This window comes from Suillus clintonianus (genome assembly GCF_016758775.1).
Source record: "Suillus clintonianus strain FC179 chromosome Unknown DEU56scaffold_1, whole genome shotgun sequence".
In the NCBI taxonomy this organism is placed as follows: Eukaryota; Fungi; Basidiomycota; class Agaricomycetes; order Boletales; family Suillaceae; genus Suillus; species Suillus clintonianus.
The window spans coordinates 1,551,601-1,573,294 of record NW_024539225.1 but is presented as its reverse complement, the minus strand read 5'-3'; the positions used below and the strand labels follow the sequence as shown (position 1 = coordinate 1,573,294).

Genomic DNA, 21,694 nt, shown 5'->3' with positions numbered 1-21,694 from the left:
ACCGGAATATAACTACGGAAGTTTACTTGCAGTAGCAGTTGTATTTGCTGTCACCTACGCTCCTCTACTGGCTTTCTTCATTGTGAAAGTCATTTTAAGACCACCTTTGGTGTTTCGCTCTTCTGTACCGTATGTCAGCTTGAGGTGCCACAAACGACTAATAAAGTCTTTTTGACAGGATTCATTCCGCGCGTTATTCTCTAGTGACGCGGCAGATGCGGAAAGGTGCTGATCACATTCGTGTACAACACGGGCCTCTTTAGTGTGCCACAGCTTACATTCTGGCAAGAGGTGTGTGGTGTGTCACTGCGAGGCGGTTTGGATGAGCTCTGTTAACGCAAATTCTCCGCGAAACCCTTCCAGGGATCCTGCTTTCGGTGTCGTATTCTTTTTCGACTGATTCTTATGGCAGCCGTACCAGTAAGAATTACTAGCGCCGTACCAAACCGTACACATGGCCCATGGGTATATCCAGTACCATAATACCCTTCGACAAGCTCGTATCTATATTTTCTGGGGCGTGGTGTTCAGGCTGTACAAATTGCCACCCTTGCACGCATGGAGTGCTTAGGTGAGGCGGCATTATCTTGACTGACGATTTATACAGGGTTCACTACGGCGGTAAATGACAGCTCGGAACAAAGTAAGGAAGTTTCTCTTGTTGCAGTGTGAAATTCTGCTGTCCTGCTGGTTACTCCGCGCCTAGGTCAGAAACTCCACTGCAAGAGATGTGAATATCTGTCAGATGATGATCCTAAATATTTGATCCTTTACCTTGCCTTTTGCGTGTCTCACGATTTTTCATTTGACAAACATACGTACTACATATCATAATCACGGCACAGCTGTGTGCTGTGTTAATGCAATGAGAATGCACAGTTTTTGCAATCAGTTGTTTCCGAGTAAGGTAAATATATTTGGGTGTGCGGAGGTAGCGGCGACAGCTTTCATGATACGGTCCAGCTTGGGCGCATGAGAAGTTCGGACTAGTCGGTAACTCACCCACGTTTTCCACTTTTTTTGTCTTTCTCTTCTGATTTTTGCTAGATCGCTTTGATCATCTGCTTTCTCTGGTCAGTCTCTCCAGCCAAGAAATCAGCCGAGCAGAAGACGTAAAATTTATCGCCGATGTCATCGCAGGGGGCACATCAGATTTCCCCTCCTCCTGTACCAGTCTCTCCTCCTTCAACTGGTGGTGTCCGGCGTCATCACACGATCTCAGCATCATCACGCACGGCGAGGGCTGGTGCTCGTGCTCCCATTACTGAAGAAACACAGGAGCAACAACTTTGGAATGATGATGAACCCGTTGATGAGGATTGGGTTGGCGGAGTTGGCGCAGTGGGAGAGAAAACTGTCTCATTGCACCGGCAAAGTTCGCTCCCCACCAAGTATAAGGGTATGTGAGAGATGCATCAGGTTGCTGTTCATAGCTTACCGTTGTATTCCCTCCAGCCTTCCATGGGCAGAAAAGCTCACGACAGGCTGGAAATCTCACCCCAAGGACTATGAATAGTTTGTCTGCCATCGCTGGCCACGAAGGCGATGAAGAGGACTGGGAAAGCGAAATGAGAGGGTTTCAGAATGAAGACGAAGTGAGTCTTTGCTCAATTTACACATCCTCCACGCTACTGGTGAACTCCACCTCACGGATATCATTCTAATATTGGTCTTACCTCCCCACTGTTTTCTATTGGCAACTTTTATACTCACCCTCCTTTCTTCAGCACGATATGTCCAATTCTGAGTCTGCCCAGCATCAACAAGTCGTTGACGCCCAATCGCAGTCGTCTGCGGGCAATCCATCCCCTCTGTCGCCTCAATTTTCAACTTCGCACGTCCCTTCCCCGCCTCCCGCCGGGTCGGGCGTGCGGCGTCACCAGAGCCTGACTTATGGGGCTCAGAGTGGCGTCAGGCAAATGACCTCTTCAGGGCTCAAGCGTGCTGGGACTGTTCAAGGCAGCGGACGTCATCCCCCAGTCGGGCATAGCCCCAGCCCTCCACATGGAGAGGAGGAGTACATCGAGGAACAGGAGCTTGTCAATCCTTACGAAGACGAGTCCTACTTTGCTTCCCGGTCCCCTCCACCCGCACAGCAGCAGCTGCAGCAGCAATATGCTGGTCAAGGCCAAGGACAATATCCAACAAGCCCTATGGGGCGGTCCTCTCCTTGGAACGCTCCTGGCACTGGGGAGTGGCGGACCCCTGGTGGATCATTTTCCGGGGCAGGAACCGGAAATCCTGACGACCTCGCTCGCGCTCTATCCAACCTCGACATGAACAACAATCTTTACGTCAGTAATACGGGATATCAAGCAGGACAATCTGCCCACCCTCCTCGGTTCCAACCCACCCATCCACCGCCCGCCCTTTCCCCTGGGATGCGCTCGGGCAACATGCAGGGTGCCAACAACGGCTCGTCTCGTAAATTGCAGTTGAACACTGATCTTGATGGGCGCAAGACCCCAACTGCACAGCCCGGACCGGCGCCCGGTAGTGCCCCCGCATACGGTCAGCAGACTGGGGCTCAACAACAGATGCACCAATCGCGTGCTGGATCCATGAGCGACGCTGACCGTGCAATGGCTGCCACCGGGGCTACGTCTTGGGAGCAAAAAGAGAAGCTTGGTCAACGCACTTCTAATCCCAACCTGAACTATCGATACAATCAGGGTCAAAAAAACAATATCCCTAATGTGCCATCCATTCCTTCGCAGTATCTTAATCAACAAAGCGGTCCAGCTCCCCGAATGGGGAGCTCCTTTGGCCATGGACAGACACAAGGTGACAACAACACCCAGTCTGCTCCCGGGTTCATCAACACTCCGGTTGACGTTCCGACCCTGATCGCTGGAAAGGGATATAACCCGCCCAATTTCGATATTCGCCCTGGTTTTGTACGTCCTCATTGTCTTCGGATGTCACCACCTCAATTTAAAACACTGCCTAGGCTCGCTATTTTGTCATCAAGTCATACACAGAAGACGATGTTCACAAATCTCTGAAGTATGAGATTTGGAGTTCTACTGATCCCGGAAACAAGAGACTTGACAAGGCCTTCAAAGAATGTGGTGGGAGGGGTCCCATCTACCTGTTTTTCAGTGTGAATGCTAGGCAAGTGATTTAACGATTCAATGCCAACATATGCTCACCTTTCACCCTTAGTGGTCATTTTTGCGGAATGGCGGAAATGTTGACTCCAGTACGTATCTGTTGCTCTCGGACCTCCAAAGGTTCATACCATTCTTCCATGTAGGTGGACTACACGAGAAGCAGTACAGTATGGGCGTCCGACAAGTGGAAGGGGGTGTTCAAAGTGCGATGGATCTTTGTTCGTGATATTCCGAATGCCAATTTGAGGCACATCCGCTTGAAGTAAGTCACCTCGCGAACAGAAGGACTTGTTTGCTGACTGTTCGGTTAGCAACACGCAAGAGCGTAAGCCAGTGACGAACTCCCGAGACACTCAGGAGCTGTTACCTGAAGCTGGTCAAGAAATGCTCCGTATTTTCCACACCCACCCTGCGAGAACCTCTCTGCTGCAGGACTTTGCCTTTTACGAGGTACGTAGTGGATAGTTTGGGTTTGGCTTAGTATTCATATCGCCATCAGCTTCAAGCGATGCAGAAGATGCAGGTGAATCAGCAGCAACCAGGGGGAGCATCCGACGGTCCCACACCGCCATCGCAATCTCCTCCCCCACAACAGGCTATGTTCTCGATGAACATGGCGAACATGGCGAACACTCCCGCTATGTACGGCGCAATGTCGCCGGCCATGGGCGGTGCTTTGTCTCCGCATTTGCTCTCCATGCAAATGGGGATGGGCATGATGAGCCCGCCCTTTGGTATGCAGCAGACTCAGGCCATGCACCAGAGTGTCATGCGTCACCCTAGCCCTGGTCCCCCTGGACAGAACTTCATGGGTATGGGCAGCGTGCCCTACTGAAGCCAGCGTCTTCACGATTTTACGACCTTTCCCTTTCCCTTTGCAGAGAAATGCGAAAAACATCTCATCACTAACACTGGATTTAGATTTCTATGTTTTGCGCCGAATGTACTTCCTATAGTGTGTATATCCGTCACCATGTTGAGTTTCTCCATCTTTCCATCTTTCCTGCTTTCTCTTTCTCGTTCAATCATGTAACCATAGCCTCTCTTGTCTCCCTTGTCGCACATTCACCAAGACCGGATATGCTGTCATCATCGCTACTTACACTGCAGCTGTACAACGGCCATGGACATGGGACTTTGAATGGACGTGGATATCCGCTTGTTCGCTACATTGTAACTGTTTTGCCTGCTATTCCCTATCTATGCTACACTGGTATTACAGAAGTCGAGAATTTCATTGCTATTTCCCCTATTGTCCGTTCGCCTGCAATAGCTCATGCAACGCCTTGGCTAACATCAATGCGAAAGAGGGGTCGTTGATATCCACATCAAGCTCTTCCACTGGGCACTGCAGACCACTCCTCAGTGCATCCAGCAGAGCACCATCCGCCTCAGCATCGCAAAACGGTCCGTTGTCTTTGCCGATACCGGAGAGACCTCGCAAGGGTAAGATAACGCGTGTCTTATTGGTGGGCGCTCCCTTTAACTTTTCTACCATGATCTGACCGAGCTTTGAGCATTCCTCGCGGGAGGTGCGCATCAGAGTGACTGCTGAGTTGTGATGGTGGAACAGTCGCCCCTGGAACTGTTTCGGAATAGTGTCCGCTGGTCCGAAGTTTACCATATCCAAGGCTCCCACTGACACCACCTGAGGGATACCACACTTCGCTGCTGCCTCGAGGCGATGAGGACCAGCGGTGAGTACGCCACCTACTAGCTCGTCTGCAAGCTCAGTAGTGGTGATGTCGAGGACCCCAACAAAATAACCCTCGCGGATGAGTCTCTCCATTGCTAAGCCCCCAGCACCTGTGGCATGGAACGCGATTACAGAGTATCCCAGCTCCTCCAGCTTCTGGGTAGCTACCTGCACACATGGAGTGGTCAAGCCAAACATGCTGACTGCAATGGTCGGGCGTGATGACTTCAAATCCGCACGATTAAGAGAACGCTTTGCCATCCCTGATATGGCACCCGCTGCGTTTCCTAGGATGACTTCTAGTATTGGATTTATGCCGGCGACGTCGACAACAGAGTACATCATTGTGATATCTGTTTCACCCACATAGTGGGAAACGTTCCCCGACGCCATGGTGGACACCATCAGCTTGGGAAAACCGACGGGTAGGGCGTCTCGGAACGCTTTTGTGCAAACGCTCGTATTACCCGAGCCCCCTGCTCCGATGACCCCTGCTATACTCTGGGTTGAGTGTAGACGTGCCAGGAGCTGCGTTAAGGCGATAGTGATAGTCTCCAGGGCTTCTCTGCGGGATGGCGTATCATGGACAGTGGTTGCATGTTCCCTCAGCACATCTGAGCGGGGAATGTCAATGTCCCGCAAATCAGATGGATCATAGGACCCGATATCAATTAAGATAGCATCGCAGACAGCAGTAGACTGAACGGCACGCTTCAAGAAGAGAAGAACCTCTAACTTGGTGTCGCAGGTACCTATAACTGCGACAGTGGGTGGTGTTGACATCGTGGACGCAGACCAGGGTCCGGGAAACCTTGGCACGACACGTTTGGCGATATGGGCGCCGCCTTAGATTATGCCATATGTGGATGCGAGACGGTTGGTTTTGCCCGTGGAAAAATGCGGGGCACTATTTCGCCAGTGGTCCATAATGGCAGGGAAAACGACATCGAAGCGACAGCAGGTGCTAAAGCGGCTGAGAGATAATATCAGCCAAGGGCGGGCGATTGTAGGCGGAGGTGCAGGTATTGGGCTGAGTGCAAAGACACAGGAGGCAGGAGGAATTGATCTGATTATCCTATACAACTCGGGTCGCTATCGGATGGCTGGTAGAGGGTCCTTGGCAGTGCGTGGTCTTGCTATGAGCCCATAGAAATCCAGCTGATCAATCGTTTAGGGTCTGATGCCTTACGGTGATGCGAATGCCATTATGCTAGATATGGCCCGTGAAACTCTGACCATCGTGAAAAATACGGCGGTCTTGGCAGGCATATGCGGGACGGACCCCTTCCGGGATATGTCACGACTGTTAAAGGAGGTCAAAGACCTGGGCTTCACTGGAGTCCAAAACTTCCCCACAGTTGGTCTCATCGACGGCGTGTTTCGACAGAACCTGGAGGAAACAGGAATGAGCTATGAGAAGGAGGTTGAAATGATCCGAATGGCACACGAATTCGATCTTTTAACGACACCATACGTCTTCAACGTCGACGAGGCCGAACGAATGACAAAGGCAGGAGCCGATGTCATCGTAGCTCACATGGGCCTCACGACTAGCGGTACTATCGGTGCAAAAACTGCGTTAACCCTCGACGATTGCGTGGTCCGGGTCAAGGAGATTCTAGATGCAGCTGTGAAGATCAACCCAGAAATTATAGTTCTTTGCCACGGCGGTCCCATTGCCACCCCATCGGACGCAAAATATATGATTGAAAGGGTTCAGGGCATTCATGGCTTTTTTGGTGCTAGCTCACTTGAGCGGCTGCCAGTTGAGGCTGCCATGAAGGAGGTTGCCCAGGACTTTAAATCAATCCGTTTACCTGCCCGTCTGGTAAGAATAACCCAACAAGCATCTTTGAGTGTCAGAACTGACCGTGATCCCACAGTGAAATGGATAGTGACCGTATTAAAAATGTGCTGGACTTTCTTTTAGTCTATGCCAGTGACATCACGTTCAACCGTGTGCCTGACGGGACGGCCGAGCTAGCGTCCGACACTACATACCGCTGGCGCTAGGGACTGAATTTATTCGGACAGCTGAGGAACGAAAGATGCAGTATATATCAGATATACCCATGGTTAGAATACAGGCTGGAATTGTGTGATAGACCAATTGTAACAACTGAAATTAATTGAATCTGCCACTGCAGCTTATATAGAGACGCGACTTGCGGAATCAACAAGGCAAAACAAGATCTTGACTTCTTGTCCAGTTGGTCAACAGTGACAACATTTGTCGACGCGTCGTGCCCCACAACCTTCAGCTCAATTGCGTTCAGGCGGCCCACAAGTTGTCGAAATCAGAATGGCGCTCCTTTCAGACCGTCAGAGAGAAGAATTGTGCGTGAACCAGGCTCCGGAATGTTTGTCTGTTACTGACTGTGACCATATATCGATGTAGACATAAATCCATGCTAGAGTATTTGCATACGAGCAATTTCACAGCAGCGTATAATGCGCTAAAGGAGGACACTGGGGTGGAGTATACGCCGGATCCTAAGGCCAAGTATGCGGGTCTGTTGGAGAAGAAATGGACCAGTGTTATACGGCTACAGAAGAAGGTGCGTTCCGAGATGTGCATCTATCGTCGTGTTGTTGATTAAATCCATGTGATATCGCAGATCATGGATCTAGAGACTCGAAACTCATCCCTTCAAGAAGAACTATCCATTGCTCCATCAAAACGTGCCGCAATGCAAGCAGATTGGGTACCTCGCGCCCCCGCTGCACACGTGTTGACTGGCCACAGAGGTCACATCACACGCGTAGCTTTCCATCCACAATACTCGATATTAGCCTCTGCAAGCGAGGATGCAACAGTGAAGATATGGGACTGGGAAACAGGCGAATTCGAACGGACATTAAAGGGACACCACCGTGCCGTCCATGATGTCGATTTTGACCACAAGGGACACTTACTCGGTGAGTGGCATGCGCGTGTGTGCGTGCACCGCTGACGAATCCACATCGGTGAGGACGCTCACAGTGACATGTTCGTCTGACCTATTTATCAAGATATGGGACTCTGAGAATGAGTGGAAGAACACAAAGACACTATCAGGGCACGATCACTCGGTATCATCGGTGCGATTCATGCCAGGAGATCAATATATCGTCAGTGCAAGTCGAGATAGCACGATTCGCGTTTTCGATGTTGCATCAACGTAGGAATCCCCTCCCGCACTTATTCCAGGGAGCTGACTTTACATACGCTTAAAAGACATCTAGTACGAACGATCTGTGGTCATTCAGAGTGGGTGCGTTGCGCGGTACCCTCAGATGACGGCCGGCTACTTGTAAGCGCGTCGAAAGACAAGGTAAACCCTCATCTTTCGTTCAACAAACATCCTTTTACATCCGAGACCTCAGACTGCAAAACTATGGGACCCCCTGACAGGAGAATGTAAAGGAGAGCTAAGGGGGCATGATAACGAGCTCGAAGCGGTTTGTTTTGCACCTGTGGCTGCATACGCAGCTATTCGCGAGCTTGCGGGCCTGCCAGTAAGCCCAGATAACTATCAGCAGTAATCACACATCTCAAACCATCTCTATCTAGAACGTGGGCCCCAAGGGTCCTGGGGCTTATGTCGCTACTGGATCTCGAGACAAGAACATCAAGCTTTGGGACGTCCAGAGCGGACAGGTGATTAAGAACCTTGTATGTACATTACTCTTGGTAGCAGACGCCTACTGATTCCTCCTAGGCCGGACATGACAACTGGGTGCGCGCACTCGTCTTCCATCCTTCCGGCAAGCTCCTTCTGTCGGCGGCAGACGACAAGACGATACGTGTTTGGGAGCTGTCCACAGGGCGATGCATGAAGACCGTTGAGGCTCACTCGCACTTTGTAGCAACGCTTGCATGGGGTCGGCAGAAGGTTTCCACGGCGAAATCAAATGGCACAGACGCGAAGGCTGGCGAACCGGAAAAGCTTGTGAATGTCATCGCGTCGGCTGGTGTTGACCAGATAATCAAGATATGGCTTCCATGACGCATCTACTCAGAGAGCTTGAGCTACGCTTTGAATTTTGGCAGTATATGCGCTTTCGTACTTCGTTCCCATCCTCTGCGAGGCCTTGGTAAGTCCTTGCGCCTTTCTGACGGGTCCGGCAGCGGGGGCTGATATGCACTACTTGGTTGGCTACTAGACATAACACATAGTGTGACGCTCCTTACGACAAATCCATCACGATCATTCATTCACGAAATTTCTTCTTTCGGCTCTCAAATTCGGTTTCTTCAACATACCCATATTACTCCTATATATTCAGGTTGTAACAACTATACAAGATAGATTCGGGATCTTCGCAAACGGGACAGAATGACACGACAGATAAACTATGTGCCATCAATTCGTAAGGATCCATGCCCGACTTTCGATATCATCAAATCCGCAATACTCGTCATGATATGACTGTCATCGGGGCTCCCCAATGAGTTTGAACGTGGATCCGAACACCGTATCGTTTTGGTTTTGTCAGAGCACGCTGGGACGAGTTTGGTACCTTTGGGAACGACTGCCCTGGAAGCGTTCGGTGCTTGTGCTAAACCGTTGGACAGTGTCTTCAGTGGTCACACCAGATATTCGGATGTCTTTCTTTGATCCGAACCGGCGATACGGTGGTCATCTGATCATCTCAAGCATACGCGCTTTTCAACCTTCAAGAACTGTTTCTCGCCCGTATCCCAAATGATGGTTTGCTCTCTCACAGGCTTCCTATGACAGTTCAGAAAGCTACGTGCTCGAGGTGGCCAACTGCTTTATTCGCTTTCCTTAGCTACGTCTGCACTATTCTGTTCCACGATGCACCTACAGAAGAGTCTCGCTGTCTATGTACAAATTCAACTATTCACACATCTCGAACGATACTGGCACTCCTTTCTATATTGTCACTTCCCAGCCCAGGTCGGGGTCCTTTCATCGCCGCGCTAGCGAACCAGCGTCCCGACATGGTCATTGTGACCCAACCAAGGCTTCCTTACACTCCAATGGTCAGATTCCACAGACGAATTCCTTTATCTTTGGAGCATGCCACGAGAAGATGCGGGTCAAGAACCAAAGCTGCTACATCCAGTCCACATCCTTGTACTTTTTGCAGACAGTTGTGAGTAACGCCCCGTTGGCTACTCCCTCCAGTTGACTCTAAGGTTGATTCTTCGTTATCACGACCCGCCTTGTGGTCGGGGATATTCTGATATACATAATTGAGGTGCATGTCATGCACGAATAAATTTGATGCGCCTTCGCAGAGAAAAACGGATATAGACGGACAAGATATCCGTTCTACCAGGCGCCCTTTGGGTGGCAGGTACACATAGACTCGAGAGGAACAAGAAGTCTGTGCAATTTAAATTTTAACCCTTCAACGGCGATAACCACGTACGCGTAGGTATGCGTCTTGTATCGCCTTCAACTTATCTTTAGGCCCTGGACGGGTTCTGCTTACGTTCACCCGTTCGCATCAGAACGGGGTCCTCGGGATAATGTTCGACAGCTTCCCAGGACTCGTCACGACATGGCTTGAGTTGGAACCTTGTCAAGGACGCATTACATAATGCGAGACTTCTCTAAGTTGCCATATTCTTTCCTCCTTCCTGGCTGAAAAAAACGCAGAGCATTATAAAAAATGAGAACCGAATGAACATTTCATCATTCAAATTGGACGCTGTCACATTGGGCGCGTGTAGTGGCAGGGGGGGTTTGGTAGCGTGTCTTGACGCGGCGGCAATCATGAAACAAGTTATGTGGGAAAGGTATGAAGTCTCTTTTCGATTGACAGTGACTTAAAACACGCAGTTCACAGACATATCTTTCCTGGTAGCTACCATGAATGCGGAAATCTGGTGCGAAAGAGGGCACCAGTTCAAACGTTCATGGCTGTCCTTACGACTATCCTTGGCTGCGACGCCACGCCAGCTTCACCATAGTATGTACTTGACGTAATGATGTCCTGCACAGTGGAACGCTGGACACGTCAGATGAGTGACCGTAAATGAAACGGAGCGCGGTGTGAACACAGAGTCTCGTCGCGTCGACTCAGTACTGGATTGATCTCAGGAGATTGTCGCAGATATTTACGACGAAACAGCGAAATATCATTTTTCCGTCTCGTGACCTATCACATAAGTATATTGCAACCTTAATCAGCCCGATAATCCATTGACATGGGCAGACCCAAAATTAGTCTTCGGTAGCGGTTCGGCAAAGTCCGATATACTTGGTACATTGTGAGGTTGGTGTGAAGTATACTAGTCTCGTCAACAACCGCGATGGCGCCCTCGTCGTCCTCGTCGTCGTCGGGCGCGTCGACGTCCGTGCAAGTCGGTGAGCTTTGAATCCAACCCTTTATTCTGCCCGTCATTAATTTTCTGAAATACAGCGCTGCGCATACGGCCAACGACTACACAGGACACTGTTTCCATTCCCGCTCGTTTTCAACGGAGTGTCATTCATGGAACGTCTTCCACTAGCGTGACTGTAGATGCTTCCTCCGCTGCTCCTGCTGCATCTGGTTCTGCTACTGCCGTTGCAACTCCATCCACTGCCGCCGGGAAAAAGCAGGTTTTCACTTTCGATCAAGTCCATCCTCCCACCGTTACCCAGCATTCACTCTTCACAAGCACTGCCCAGCCCCTCATATCCCGTTTCATGGAAGGTTTTAATTGTACAATTCTCGCCTATGGACAAACAAGCAGCGGAAAGACATTTACCATGACTGGTATGGACCTTGATGCGGACCCCTCAGATCCTAATAATGGCATGGGCATCATACCGAGAGCTGTCTCTACTATATTCTCGCAGGCGAGAAAACTTAAAGAACAACGGGGTGGGACCTGGAGTTACAGCATTAAGGGCTCATTTATAGAAGTGTATAACGAGGATTTGATCGACCTCCTCAGCTCCGACGAGGCAACTGGGTTGCGGCGCGAGGTACAGATTAGAGAAGGGAAAGACGGGTCCATAATCTGGGGCGGCCTACGTGAAGTGACGGTGCGAAATAGCAACGAAGTCATGCAGTAAGTCTTCTTCCTTAAGCAGTGACTTAGCTGAGAAGACGAACGTTATAGCCTTATCCGCCAGGGCACCTCAATAAGAAGAACGAACGAGACGGATATGAACGCTCAATCCTCTCGTTCGCATGCGATTTTTTCTCTGACACTGACCCAGAAGAAATACACTGGCTCAGGCATACCACCTCGTTCATCTTCGCCATTACCACTTGGCGGTCGTTCTCCGTCGCGTCTTGCTCGTCCTGGATCATTATACACCACTGGCAGCTCCCCCAATGCAAGAGTGTCCTCGCCTACTATGGGTAGGCCGGCGACTCCGAGTTTCCAGGTAGCTATGGGACGAGGTGGAGCACTGCGTCCTGCAAGCTCTCTTGGCCTTCGCCCCCCTGATGGCCGGCAAGATGATGATGAGAGTGGCGAGTGGACCACTATAGTGTCCAAATTTCACTTCGTTGACCTGGCTGGTTCGGAGCGCGTATGTTATGCTTGCAATTTTGGTCTCGAAATTTTGACATGCTAACGTCTACTACAGCTAAAACGTACCGCCGCTGCGGGCGAGCGAATTAAAGAGGGAATCTCCATCAACAGCGGTCTTCTCGCTCTTGGTAACGTCATATCGGCGCTAGGTGACCCTTCACGTGCGAAGTCGCATACTAACTCTCACGTCCCCTATCGCGACTCCAAGCTCACCCGCCTTCTTCAAGACTCGCTTGGGGGCAATGCACACACTCTCATGATCGCTTGTGTCAGTCCCACGGAGTGGAACATCGGTGAAACTGTCAACACCCTGAAGTATGCCAACCGCGCCCGAAATATCAAGAACCGTGCGGTTGTCAACGAAAGGGAAGATGGGTGGGATGATATCGAATGGCTACAAGGAACTGTTACGCGTCTTCGCAAGGAGGTCAAACAACTCAAAGATGGTGGCACTATCATTCCTTCTAGTTCTGCGGATTCCCCTGCAGCAGTTGGTGAGGTGACGGAAGGACACTCCAAAAAGATCCTCGCACAAATGACAAACCTCCAGAATAATTACGAGAGTTTGCGCGAGAAATACGTCGAGCGGACGGAAGACCTGACTCGCTTGCGTCGCGAGATTGGCGAGCGTCACCGCACATCATCTGGTGGGACCGTAGGTGGGACGGCTAAATACGAAGAGATCGTTGGACCAGTCATCGAGGAATACGAGAAGACCATTAGCGCTATGGAAGCCGAATTAGGCCTCAATCGCGCTGCACTGAGACTCACCAACGACATGATGGAGGAAAAAGAAGAAGAGCTTGCCCAGATCACCGAGAGGCATTCCGCGACTGAACTATACGTTGAGGAGCTCCGTACCCGCCTGGCGAAGCTTACAGAACGGGAAGCATCGACTGAGGTTTGCGATGGCTTCGTATCAAATCAAAGCACATTTCTAATCAAATTTAACGCAGGCTTACGTCCGTGACCTTGAGGAGAAAATGAAGTCTTGTGATGAAACATCTTTGTCATCGAACGAGTCGCTGACTGACCTGAAGCGCGAGGTCTCCCGTTATAAAGAGGCCGAATCGCACTCAGCCTCGTACATAGCTGACCTCGAAGCTCGCCTCGCCCGCTCCGACGAATCGGTGCTAACCTTGCAGCAGACGATTGAGCGACTCGAAAATGACTGTGAACGTCGAAGAGAGGAGGTGGAGGCTCTGACAACTCGTTTGGAGAATCTCAGTCAGGATGGTGCTAGTTGGCGGACCGACCTCGAGGAAAGGGAGAGGAAGGTTAAAGAACTAGAGCAGAAGATGGAAGCCTGGGAGCGGAAGAGGAAGGAAGCTAACGAGAATCGCATTCGGCTTGGTGACGTGGTTGGTGAAGTTGAGCTGGCGAAACGTAGCCTCGAGTCTTTGAACGGCGGGAGCACCAAAGTCAATTCTCCTAGTGCCTCCGGTGCCAGCACGCCTGCCACCATGGACCTTTCCATCGAGAATCAATTGGTCACGCTGCGGCAAACTCACGCCGCGACGCTCACAGACCTTTCATCTGTTTCCAAGAAGTACCAGGACGCCCTTCAGGAGATTGCTGATCTGGCTGCTCAAATTCAGGAGGCTAAACTCAGCAATCCGACGATCCCGGAGACTGCGGCCGTTGATAAAGTGGAACCCCCGCTGTTCCGTCGTCGAATGACGTCCTCTAAGAGTCGAGACTCTCTCGCTGATCCTCCATACGATGCAGCTGGTCGACGTCTTTTTTTCAGGCAAGCGGCCTCCGTAGAGTCTCTTCATGGAAGGTATGTTTCGAATAATCTCCGTTTTGCCTCGAGTTTGATTTTTTCCTAGATCATTACCTCAGTCTTTGCCGCAATCCCTTTCCCTTTCGCAGGAGCTCTCATCAGCGAGATCTCGAGAGGCTTCGGTATCGAGCCACGGAAGTAGTGGCTCCGTCTCGCATTCTCCATCACACCGTCCGAACCTGTCCATCTCACTTTCCAACATTAGCGGCGCCACCACTCCCAGTGAACAGCGCTCTGCAGTGAGCATGGAGAAGGAGATTATGCGCTTGCAAGAGGTTCTCAGGGAGCGTGAAGCTGAAATTAGCGCTCTTGAGTCCTCATTGAAGGAAAAGGCGCAAGCAACGCCCACTCCGTCTGAATCGCATGCTATCCAGTCTACAGAGGTCGACGATTTGACACATCTTTCGCCCAAGACGATCCAAAAGTTCGATGCCGTTCGAAAGAGCATGAGGCTACATCACGATCTCATCCCTGTTGTCGATGGCGATGCTCCTGATAACGATGTCGACGAATCGCTTGACAGATTAAATGAGCTTATGCTGTATGTTCATAGTTTGTGTCCTATTCTGTTTTCTGATTCCTCATCCATTGTCCAGGTCGATGGCTCAGAAGGAGTCTCAGCACAAAGAACTCGTTGACTCTCTTCATGGTCAACTTGCTCAGGTGCAACGTGCGCACGATGAGTTGACCACTCTTTCTAGGGATCAGGTAGGCAGAAACTTCTCGATCATCATGCCTATCAGACACTGATGGTACACAGGCACTGAACATGTCGACCGAACTTGAAGGTCTCCGTGCCAAACACCACGAGGATCTATTAAAGTTGGAGGCAGTCGAGCAGCGTGAGGCGGAGCTTCTTGTGGCTATCCAGCAAGCTCAGGAGAGTCACGCTGCTGAGCTTGCCGAGCTAAGGTCCGAACACGAGGAGGCTCTTCGTGCGAAGGGAGTCGAGGTTGAGGAATTAATCTTTCGCCTGAAAGACGAGCACGAGACATCTCTGGGTGCTCTGCGAGATCAACTGTCAGAGGCATCTGCAGCTCTGGAGAAGGCTCTCGAGGAGCATGAGAGTGCGTTTGGCAAGCTCCAGGCTGAACACGAGGAGGTCCTCCAGCGACATGCTCAAGAGGCCAAGGAGATTCTCGAGCGTACCGTCGAAGAGCATCAACACGCTATGGCCAAATCCAAGGCCGACCACGCAGAAGTCTTGAAGTCCAAAGACGAGCAAGTAGCTACCGACCTCCACCGCACCGAAGAGGAGTACTATAATGCGCTCACTAAACTTCGCAAGGACCATGCAGATGCTTTGCAAAGACAAGCTACCGAAGCCGCTGCAATGCTTGAGCGTTTGCGTGAGGATCACGCTAGCGAGCTTCGCATGTCTGAGAAAGCTCGCGAATGCTCCTTGTCAGAGTCGGAGTCATCTCGTGATTCAGCGCTCCGTGACCTTCAGGACGAGCATGCTGCTGCCATTGCAAGAAAGGAGGCCGCGTATGCAGAGGACGTGGAGAAACTCAAAACTGAACATGCGCGCCTCCTTTCGAACAAAGAGGAGGACTACAGAGCAAGGCGTGAGCATATGAAATCCGAGCATGCCACTGCCATGGCTGTCCTCAGGGAGGAGTCGGAAACTCAAGCGGAGCAGCTCACGAAGGCCCTGGCGCGTCTGGAAGAAGAAGCAGCTGCCACCCTTGTGAAATCGCGCGAGGAGCACGAGTCTGCCACTCGGGCTCTGATAGAACAGCATGCAGCGTCACTCCTACAGATCACTCGTGGTCACGAGGAGGAGACTTCTCTGATCAAGTCGTCCCATACCTCTGCACTCGACGACGCGGTTGCCAAGGCTCAGGACGAACACGCATCCCTCCTCACCTCTCATGCAGCAGCAATCACGAATCTCACAATTGAGCACCGGCTGTCACTCGCCGAAGTTCAAGCGTCCCTTATCGCCGCCCAAGAGAAGCACGCTTCCGACCTCGAAGAGTCTCGAACAGCGGGTGAGCGTATACTTGCCGAGGAACGGGAACGCCATGCTGCCACCGTTGCCGACCTTGAGCAGGGACACTCTAATGAGCGTGAAGCTCTCCGCAAAGAGCAAGATCTTCTCCGTCAAGAACTAGAATCCCACAAAGTCGCGATTAAGGATGCTCAGGAACAAAGTGAACGGGGATTGCTTGCAGAGAGGCAACGCTCACAGTCGGCAGAAATTGAGCTCGAAGAGAAGCACTCTGCTGAACGCACCACAATGCGCGAGGACTACGAAACGCTTATTCAAGAACTTGAGGCCCACAAAGCTGCCGTAAGCGACTTTGTGGTGGTACGTGCACAGCACGAGAGGACCGTGTCCGAACAGACGACTGCAATAGCATCCTTGGAGAAAAGTTTGGCTGGTGCACAATCAGAGAAAGTAGACCTTCAGACGCAGGTCAGCAAACTGATGGCTGAGCTGGAGAAGACCCGGTCAGAGCAGGCCACGTTCATCCAGGAAGCATCCAAGCGCGAGTCATTGGTTGACGAGCTTGACAGACATCGCTCCCTTATCGCTGAGATGCAGGAGAACCTTCAGCGCGTCAAGGACGAGAAAGATACCTTGCAAGTGGAGAGGAATAAGCAGGAGACTGCTATGCGCGACATGCAAATCCAGATTGCACGCACATCGGTAGCCCAGGAAACCTCGACACCACGGGCAACACCTGATCGCAACATCTCTTTTACTCGTCTCAACGGCATGGCCACCAAGCTTCCTCCCCCCACACCCCCACCATCCATGCCTCCACCACCAGCGCCAAAAACTCAGGACTCCCAGTTCAGTTTATCCACTCAATCTTCTGGTATGTCTTCGAAAGATTCCACCGAATCTTCTGCTACGTCAGTCGCCTCCGTACTTGCACCAAGCGGCCCTCAAGGGGACTCCAAGGCCATTGCCGCCAAGCTCGAGGACCAAGCGAAACATATCAATGAACAGGAGGTGATGATTAAAACACTCAACAAACAGTTGTCGCACTGTGAGAGTGATTTGGCTACTCACATGGATCTCGTGAGTACGTTGGAGACATCGCTGAGCGACTCAGAGAAGAATCGTATGTGTTTTTCCTGCTTACTGCAGTGTTTGATTTGACCATTTGTATTTGTCTCGCAGTCCGCAAAGCGCGCATGCAAGCGACGGAGCTCGCGAGGGAACGAGACTCAGTCAATTCCCAAATTGAGGGCCTTCGCAACGAGTTACAGGAAGCGCGCCGTGAGGTTGTTACTGTTCGGAAATCGATTGTGGAAGAGAAACAGTCCCTCGAATCGCGTCTTGACGAGGAACGACGTGCGAAGGAACGTGCTCGTGCGCAGCTCGACTCCCGGATGGAGGAGCTACAAAAACGGAAATCGAAGTTTGCATGTCTATAGCGTGCCTGTCCTGCATTCATGCCTGTGAGCTGTTGCGACTCATGCCTTGACGCTTTTATTGGACCTTATATGCCTGTCCTTTTTGCACCTTGCTTATTATACCAGTTTCGCGAGCTGCGAGATCAGTTTGCGTTTGTCTCTTGTGTCCTGATACCCCTTGGCTGTGGAGCTAGTTTATCGCGTCTACTATGGGTATCCTTAGTATGTTTGTCCGTACTGGCTACTACACTGTTATAATACGATACAGTTCGGATCTTTGCTAACGTCCCTTTCGTGTGCCGATTATGATTCGCTAGAAATTAATGTCGTGATCCGTGGCGATTATGTCGGCCGCTGTTCGCTCGTCAAATGCACAACGTGCCCTCCAGCATGGGAATTAAATACCCCACGCTGTTCATGATACCTGGACCAAGCAGCATTCGGATGCATGTCTACGAAGGTGCAAGAATCCAAGGTGTTTTGATGTTTTTGTGAATGTTTTAACAAAAGTTATGTGGAATAATTTTCCCCGCGGTCGTATTCCCCGCAAAATTTGAGGTGGAGAAATGTCGTAAGTGGTGTTACTGTCGGACCGGCTTATTATGTAGCATATATACCAAGCCTAGGCTAAGGCGGCCACTTAAATTCAATTTCTCAACCAACTTTGCTCCTCCCACCCTCCGTCTCTCACATCGTTATGTCCTTTAGCTTTTTTGCTCGTGCTGCTCCCGCCGTCCAGCGGTCAAGGGTCCTCACCCGCACCACCCAATCTTTCGTGAGATTCCAGAGTACCGCGCCAGCAAAACGGGTCCCCCGTGTCCTCCCTTCGTTCTCTCTCGAGGGAAAGGTGAGCTTTTGTTAGCCCTTTTGGGCTCGATCTAATTGTTTTCTAGGTCTGTCTAGTCACTGGCGCTGCCAGAGGTCTAGGTAACGAATTCTGTCGTGCATTTCTACAATCGTTCGTCTCATTGCACTTGTACTTCATTTGAACGCCACGAAGGAATAATTTCGATTCTAGGGGATGCACGGAACTGGCTATTGTTGATCTGAAGGAGAGTGAGGCGCAAGCTGCTGCTGCTGAACTGGTCTCGAACGCATGCGGTTCGTAGTCTGCTGTGCGCTGGCGACACTACTGAAGAGCATCAAGTTAACAGCGACATGACCCCGGAAGACTTCAACGTGATTGGTGTAGGATGTGACGTGTCCTCGGAATTATCTGTTCAGCGCGCATTTGAGCAGGTCATGGACACGTTCGGGCGGTTGGATTCGGTGGTTGCATCTGCAGGTGAGCACTTCCGTCTTCCGCAGTTTCCAGGAACCGCGGAATGATATATTGTGATGCACAGGAATTGTGGAGAACTATTCTGCATTTGAGTAAGTGGCTTTCGATACGTGTTGGAGCGCTCCTTTGACGACCGCACCACAGTTATCCATTCGACCGGATAAAGCGCTTGTATGACATCAACGTTCATGGAGCCTTCTTTACTGCGCGAGAAGCCGCTCGGAACATGATTCCTCAGGGAGGAGGCTCCATTGTTCTTGTTGCTAGCATGAGTGCATCGGTATGTTGATCTGCCAAGACGTCCCTCTGCGAAATGGCACTGACGATGTGTTTGTAGATCATCAACATTCCCCAGGTGAGTCATTGATGCCGGGATGCATTCATCAACAGGATCTGACCCTGCATCGGTCGGGGATAGCCGCAAACACCTTATAATGCTTCGAAAGCAGGTGCGTGCACAACCTATCGTCCCTGGAATCTCAAGGGGCACTGACGCGTTGTGGCTCTGATAGCGGTGCGCCACATGGCTTCAAGTTTGGGAGTTGAGTGGGCAAAGAAGGGTGTGCGAGTTAATACACTGAGGTGCGTGTTACGTTGACTGTGGCTATGTGTGGCTAACACGCGTCATGAAGTCCTGGTTACATGTTGACAAAGCTTACCAAAACCATACTTGCTCATGATCAGGATTTGAAGGTTGGTGCATGTTGTCATACTTGCTCGTTTGGAAGCTAATGGTGGTACAGAAAACCTGGGAAAGCTTGACGCCTATGGGCAAGGTAAGATCAATCAGCCTAATGAATTTGAACGTCGTACTGAGAATGAGTAGATGGGCGAACCAGAAGACTTGGCTGGTGCCATTGTATTCCTGGCCAGTGACGCGTCTAAATTCATGACTGGAGCAGAGGTTCGTGTGGATGGAGGCTACTGCGTTATTTAAGTCATTCTTGGATTTTCATGTGCCAAATGTTGGGAGTATGATCACATAGAGCTTAGTTTTTCACGTAAAGTAATTTGAGGCTTGTTCATAATACATTGCAATTGCACGGTTCTAGACGTTTCTAGATCGGAGCCTCGAGAAGGATGAGGAAACGGAGAGAATGACCAAAAGTGGGTTAACCGGCGGTATCGTAACCTCCCAAATGACATCATAGCAAGAAGGTATTTAGACTTTCCAGTTTCGCAAATTCCTGGGTTTTTCACCCCTTCTACCCTAACTCACGCTTTCAACCGGAGTCAAAATCCATGTCCTTAAGTTCACAACCCGCGAATATAACCCATACCCATTCTAACAACTCAGTACCCTCCTCGTCCTCAAACGTCCTCACCCCCACTTCCAATGCCCCGACCTCTACACCATCCACCTTTGAATTCACAAAGCGCAAACGCTGGGCAGATCTCCTGATACATGAACTGTCGGAGGCGATTATTTTTGTGCTCTCCAACGAGTGCAAGGTCTTATTTTGCTCAAGGGCCATCTCAGAATTGCTGGGTTGGCGAGATACAGAACTTATTGACAAGGATCTCGTCGACTTAGTCAACGGTAAACATGTTTGCTGCGTTCTCGTCGTGTTACACGCGTGTGCTCATTTGTCATTCATTTATCTCAGGCGAAGATAAGCATGCTTTCCGTGCGTCCTTTGAACAATCACTGCGCTCGCGCATGGAAATGTTGTCCTATGTTCGGTTCAAGTGCCAAAGCGAGTATGCCTCCCCCGCGAAGGAGGTTCTGTTCGAAGTCAAGGGTTATCCCCACTACATCGATGACGAACTATACGCCCGCTGCTTTTTCGCAGTGGCAAAACCGTATCCGAGTCGGAACACAGCAATGTAAGTGCATAAGCATGAATACATAAGTCGAATTTAGCGCGTTATTTTCGGCTGTCTGATGGAACTTACACCCAACTAGGTTAAACACTTTCCTTGAGCTCAAGATTGAAAATGAACGGCTGCAACAGCGTCTCGCAGATCTCAGAGTTCGGATGCCGCCAGCTTCTATTGCCCATACTGGTCAATCGATGCCTTCCATCTATTCTACCCCTTCCACTTCTCGTGCACCTGTCCAATCGGCGACCCTCCGCCCTGTTGGCGATTTAACCGCCACGTGTTATACCGCTCATCAGTCCAGCACGTCATTTGATGATTTATTGACACAAACAAATCATCATCAACCACGGGGTTTTACTGATCCTCCCAACGTGCTCACGTACGGCAGCTACGCTCTCACCGGCCCACCAGCCCAACAGCCGACAGAAGACAATTATGGTGACGATGCTGCCAGAAGGAAAAAGGTCGGTATCGCTATGGAACAAGTCTGTTCGGATGGGCAATTGACCTTATCGGCTAGATCCGCAAGATGCACGCCGCAGAGCAGTACGTTTGCGTAACATGCGGACGTACGGATTCCCCAGAGTGGCGCAAAGTCTGTCACTCGCATATTTTATCTTCCCTGATTGACTTGGCTAATATCTTCTCAGGGCCCGCAAGGGCCGAAAACCCTTTGCAACGCCTGTGGCTTGCGATGGGCAAAACAAGTACGCACTAAACAGGATGATGAACAGCCTAGCGCAGGACCTAGCACCTGAATCATTTTCCGCGCCATTCGGCACGGCACGCCTGCCAACATTCCGCCTGTCACGGATATATTTTCCTCATAATTGATGATGAGGGTGAGGGGCGTTATCTGGTCGCGTGCGGTCATCTTGAATGGCCGCCAAGTTGTTTTGGACGTCTTGGTACATGGCTCCGCCAGTTTTTCTACATAGAACCCTTTTTATATACACGGACACGCAATATGTATCTTAGACACTGTCACATGATTTTTATTCTTGGACAAACTCTTGGATATACCCTTGTGGGATCCCATTTAAAATTCTAATGAAGTTCAAGCCACGATGGGTCGCGGTAGGCCGCAATCCCCGTTGGCCGATAAGATTAAAAGTCCGCGAACCAAGGTTATTAG

The 21,694-nt window shown here is 50.7% G+C and overlaps 7 protein-coding genes across 7 annotated transcripts; 6 read left to right on the top strand and 1 right to left on the bottom strand.

Moving 5' to 3' along the window:
• The first annotated feature begins 950 nt into the window (after positions 1-950).
• On the top strand, positions 951-4,392 carry DEU56DRAFT_765171 (YT521-B-like domain-containing protein). The gene is made up of 8 exons (XM_041350975.1): positions 951-1,399; positions 1,456-1,595; positions 1,728-2,897; positions 2,951-3,114; positions 3,166-3,202; positions 3,257-3,375; positions 3,425-3,563; positions 3,613-4,392. Exons 1-8 carry the CDS (start codon positions 1,129-1,131, stop codon positions 3,946-3,948), a joined length of 2,376 nt encoding a protein of 791 aa, XP_041216015.1. The 5' UTR covers positions 951-1,128; the 3' UTR covers positions 3,949-4,392.
• DEU56DRAFT_25049 (uncharacterized protein) lies at positions 4,188-5,768 on the bottom strand. The gene has a single exon (XM_041345294.1). It carries the CDS (start codon positions 5,590-5,592, stop codon positions 4,363-4,365), a length of 1,230 nt encoding a protein of 409 aa, XP_041216014.1. The 5' UTR covers positions 5,593-5,768; the 3' UTR covers positions 4,188-4,362.
• Positions 5,738-6,917, top strand: DEU56DRAFT_922512 (TIM-barrel-protein domain-containing protein; the record flags this gene model as incomplete). Its single annotated transcript, XM_041358519.1, has 3 exons — positions 5,738-5,932; positions 5,984-6,637; positions 6,693-6,917. 3 exons carry the CDS (start codon positions 5,738-5,740, stop codon positions 6,693-6,695), a joined length of 852 nt encoding a protein of 283 aa, XP_041216013.1. The 3' UTR covers positions 6,696-6,917.
• Positions 6,918-7,111: 194 nt separating this feature from the next.
• On the top strand, positions 7,112-9,267 carry DEU56DRAFT_922508 (WD40-repeat-containing domain protein; the record flags this gene model as incomplete). Its single annotated transcript, XM_041358518.1, has 8 exons — positions 7,112-7,146; positions 7,208-7,367; positions 7,428-7,728; positions 7,793-7,970; positions 8,027-8,123; positions 8,176-8,307; positions 8,363-8,464; positions 8,511-9,267. 8 exons carry the CDS (start codon positions 7,112-7,114, stop codon positions 8,796-8,798), a joined length of 1,293 nt encoding a protein of 430 aa, XP_041216012.1. The 3' UTR covers positions 8,799-9,267.
• A 1,768-nt stretch (positions 9,268-11,035) lies between these two features.
• DEU56DRAFT_875697 (kinesin-domain-containing protein) lies at positions 11,036-17,837 on the top strand. The gene is made up of 9 exons (XM_041356000.1): positions 11,036-11,132; positions 11,188-11,824; positions 11,876-12,293; positions 12,351-13,196; positions 13,252-14,078; positions 14,128-14,622; positions 14,678-14,789; positions 14,842-17,158; positions 17,218-17,837. Exons 1-9 carry the CDS (start codon positions 11,078-11,080, stop codon positions 17,472-17,474), a joined length of 5,964 nt encoding a protein of 1,987 aa, XP_041216011.1. The 5' UTR covers positions 11,036-11,077; the 3' UTR covers positions 17,475-17,837.
• A 169-nt stretch (positions 17,838-18,006) lies between these two features.
• On the top strand, positions 18,007-19,796 carry DEU56DRAFT_765146 (uncharacterized protein). Its single transcript, XM_041350974.1, has 12 exons — positions 18,007-18,300; positions 18,347-18,411; positions 18,472-18,554; positions 18,601-18,738; positions 18,800-18,827; positions 18,880-19,015; positions 19,073-19,090; positions 19,154-19,184; positions 19,248-19,317; positions 19,368-19,428; positions 19,479-19,511; positions 19,562-19,796. The coding sequence occupies exons 1-12, from the start codon at positions 18,151-18,153 to the stop codon at positions 19,670-19,672; spliced, it is 924 nt and encodes a 307-aa protein (XP_041216010.1). The 5' UTR covers positions 18,007-18,150; the 3' UTR covers positions 19,673-19,796.
• A 90-nt stretch (positions 19,797-19,886) lies between these two features.
• Positions 19,887-21,572, top strand: DEU56DRAFT_765136 (white collar 2 type of transcription factor). Its single transcript, XM_041350973.1, has 5 exons — positions 19,887-20,275; positions 20,343-20,562; positions 20,642-21,023; positions 21,080-21,154; positions 21,210-21,572. Exons 1-5 carry the CDS (start codon positions 19,978-19,980, stop codon positions 21,315-21,317), a joined length of 1,083 nt encoding a protein of 360 aa, XP_041216009.1. The 5' UTR covers positions 19,887-19,977; the 3' UTR covers positions 21,318-21,572.
• Positions 21,573-21,694: the final 122 nt, after the last annotated feature.

What these genes read in the sequence shown, in the direction of transcription:
- DEU56DRAFT_765171 (XM_041350975.1), top strand. Translation starts at nt 1,129, where the DNA reads ATGTCATCGCAGGGGGCACATCAGATTTCCCCTCCTCCTGTACCAGTC. An exon ending in TTTTTCAGTGTGAATGCTAG is followed by an intron (nt 3,115 to 3,165) that starts GCAAGTGATTTA and finishes TTTCACCCTTAG; the next exon opens with TGGTCATTTTTGCGGAATGG. An exon ending in TTGAGGCACATCCGCTTGAA is followed by an intron (nt 3,376 to 3,424) that starts GTAAGTCACCTC and finishes CTGTTCGGTTAG; the next exon opens with CAACACGCAAGAGCGTAAGC.
- DEU56DRAFT_25049 (XM_041345294.1), bottom strand. Translation starts at nt 5,592, where the DNA reads ATGTCAACACCACCCACTGTCGCAGTTATAGGTACCTGCGACACCAAG.
- DEU56DRAFT_875697 (XM_041356000.1), top strand. Translation starts at nt 11,078, where the DNA reads ATGGCGCCCTCGTCGTCCTCGTCGTCGTCGGGCGCGTCGACGTCCGTG. An exon ending in AATAGCAACGAAGTCATGCA is followed by an intron (nt 11,825 to 11,875) that starts GTAAGTCTTCTT and finishes CGAACGTTATAG; the next exon opens with CCTTATCCGCCAGGGCACCT. An exon ending in ACCTGGCTGGTTCGGAGCGC is followed by an intron (nt 12,294 to 12,350) that starts GTATGTTATGCT and finishes CGTCTACTACAG; the next exon opens with CTAAAACGTACCGCCGCTGC.
- DEU56DRAFT_765146 (XM_041350974.1), top strand. Translation starts at nt 18,151, where the DNA reads ATGTCCTTTAGCTTTTTTGCTCGTGCTGCTCCCGCCGTCCAGCGGTCA. An exon ending in TTCGGTGGTTGCATCTGCAG is followed by an intron (nt 18,739 to 18,799) that starts GTGAGCACTTCC and finishes TGTGATGCACAG; the next exon opens with GAATTGTGGAGAACTATTCT. An exon ending in GCTTGACGCCTATGGGCAAG is followed by an intron (nt 19,512 to 19,561) that starts GTAAGATCAATC and finishes GAGAATGAGTAG; the next exon opens with ATGGGCGAACCAGAAGACTT.
- DEU56DRAFT_765136 (XM_041350973.1), top strand. Translation starts at nt 19,978, where the DNA reads ATGTCCTTAAGTTCACAACCCGCGAATATAACCCATACCCATTCTAAC. An exon ending in TCTCGTCGACTTAGTCAACG is followed by an intron (nt 20,276 to 20,342) that starts GTAAACATGTTT and finishes CATTTATCTCAG; the next exon opens with GCGAAGATAAGCATGCTTTC. An exon ending in CCGAGTCGGAACACAGCAAT is followed by an intron (nt 20,563 to 20,641) that starts GTAAGTGCATAA and finishes ACACCCAACTAG; the next exon opens with GTTAAACACTTTCCTTGAGC.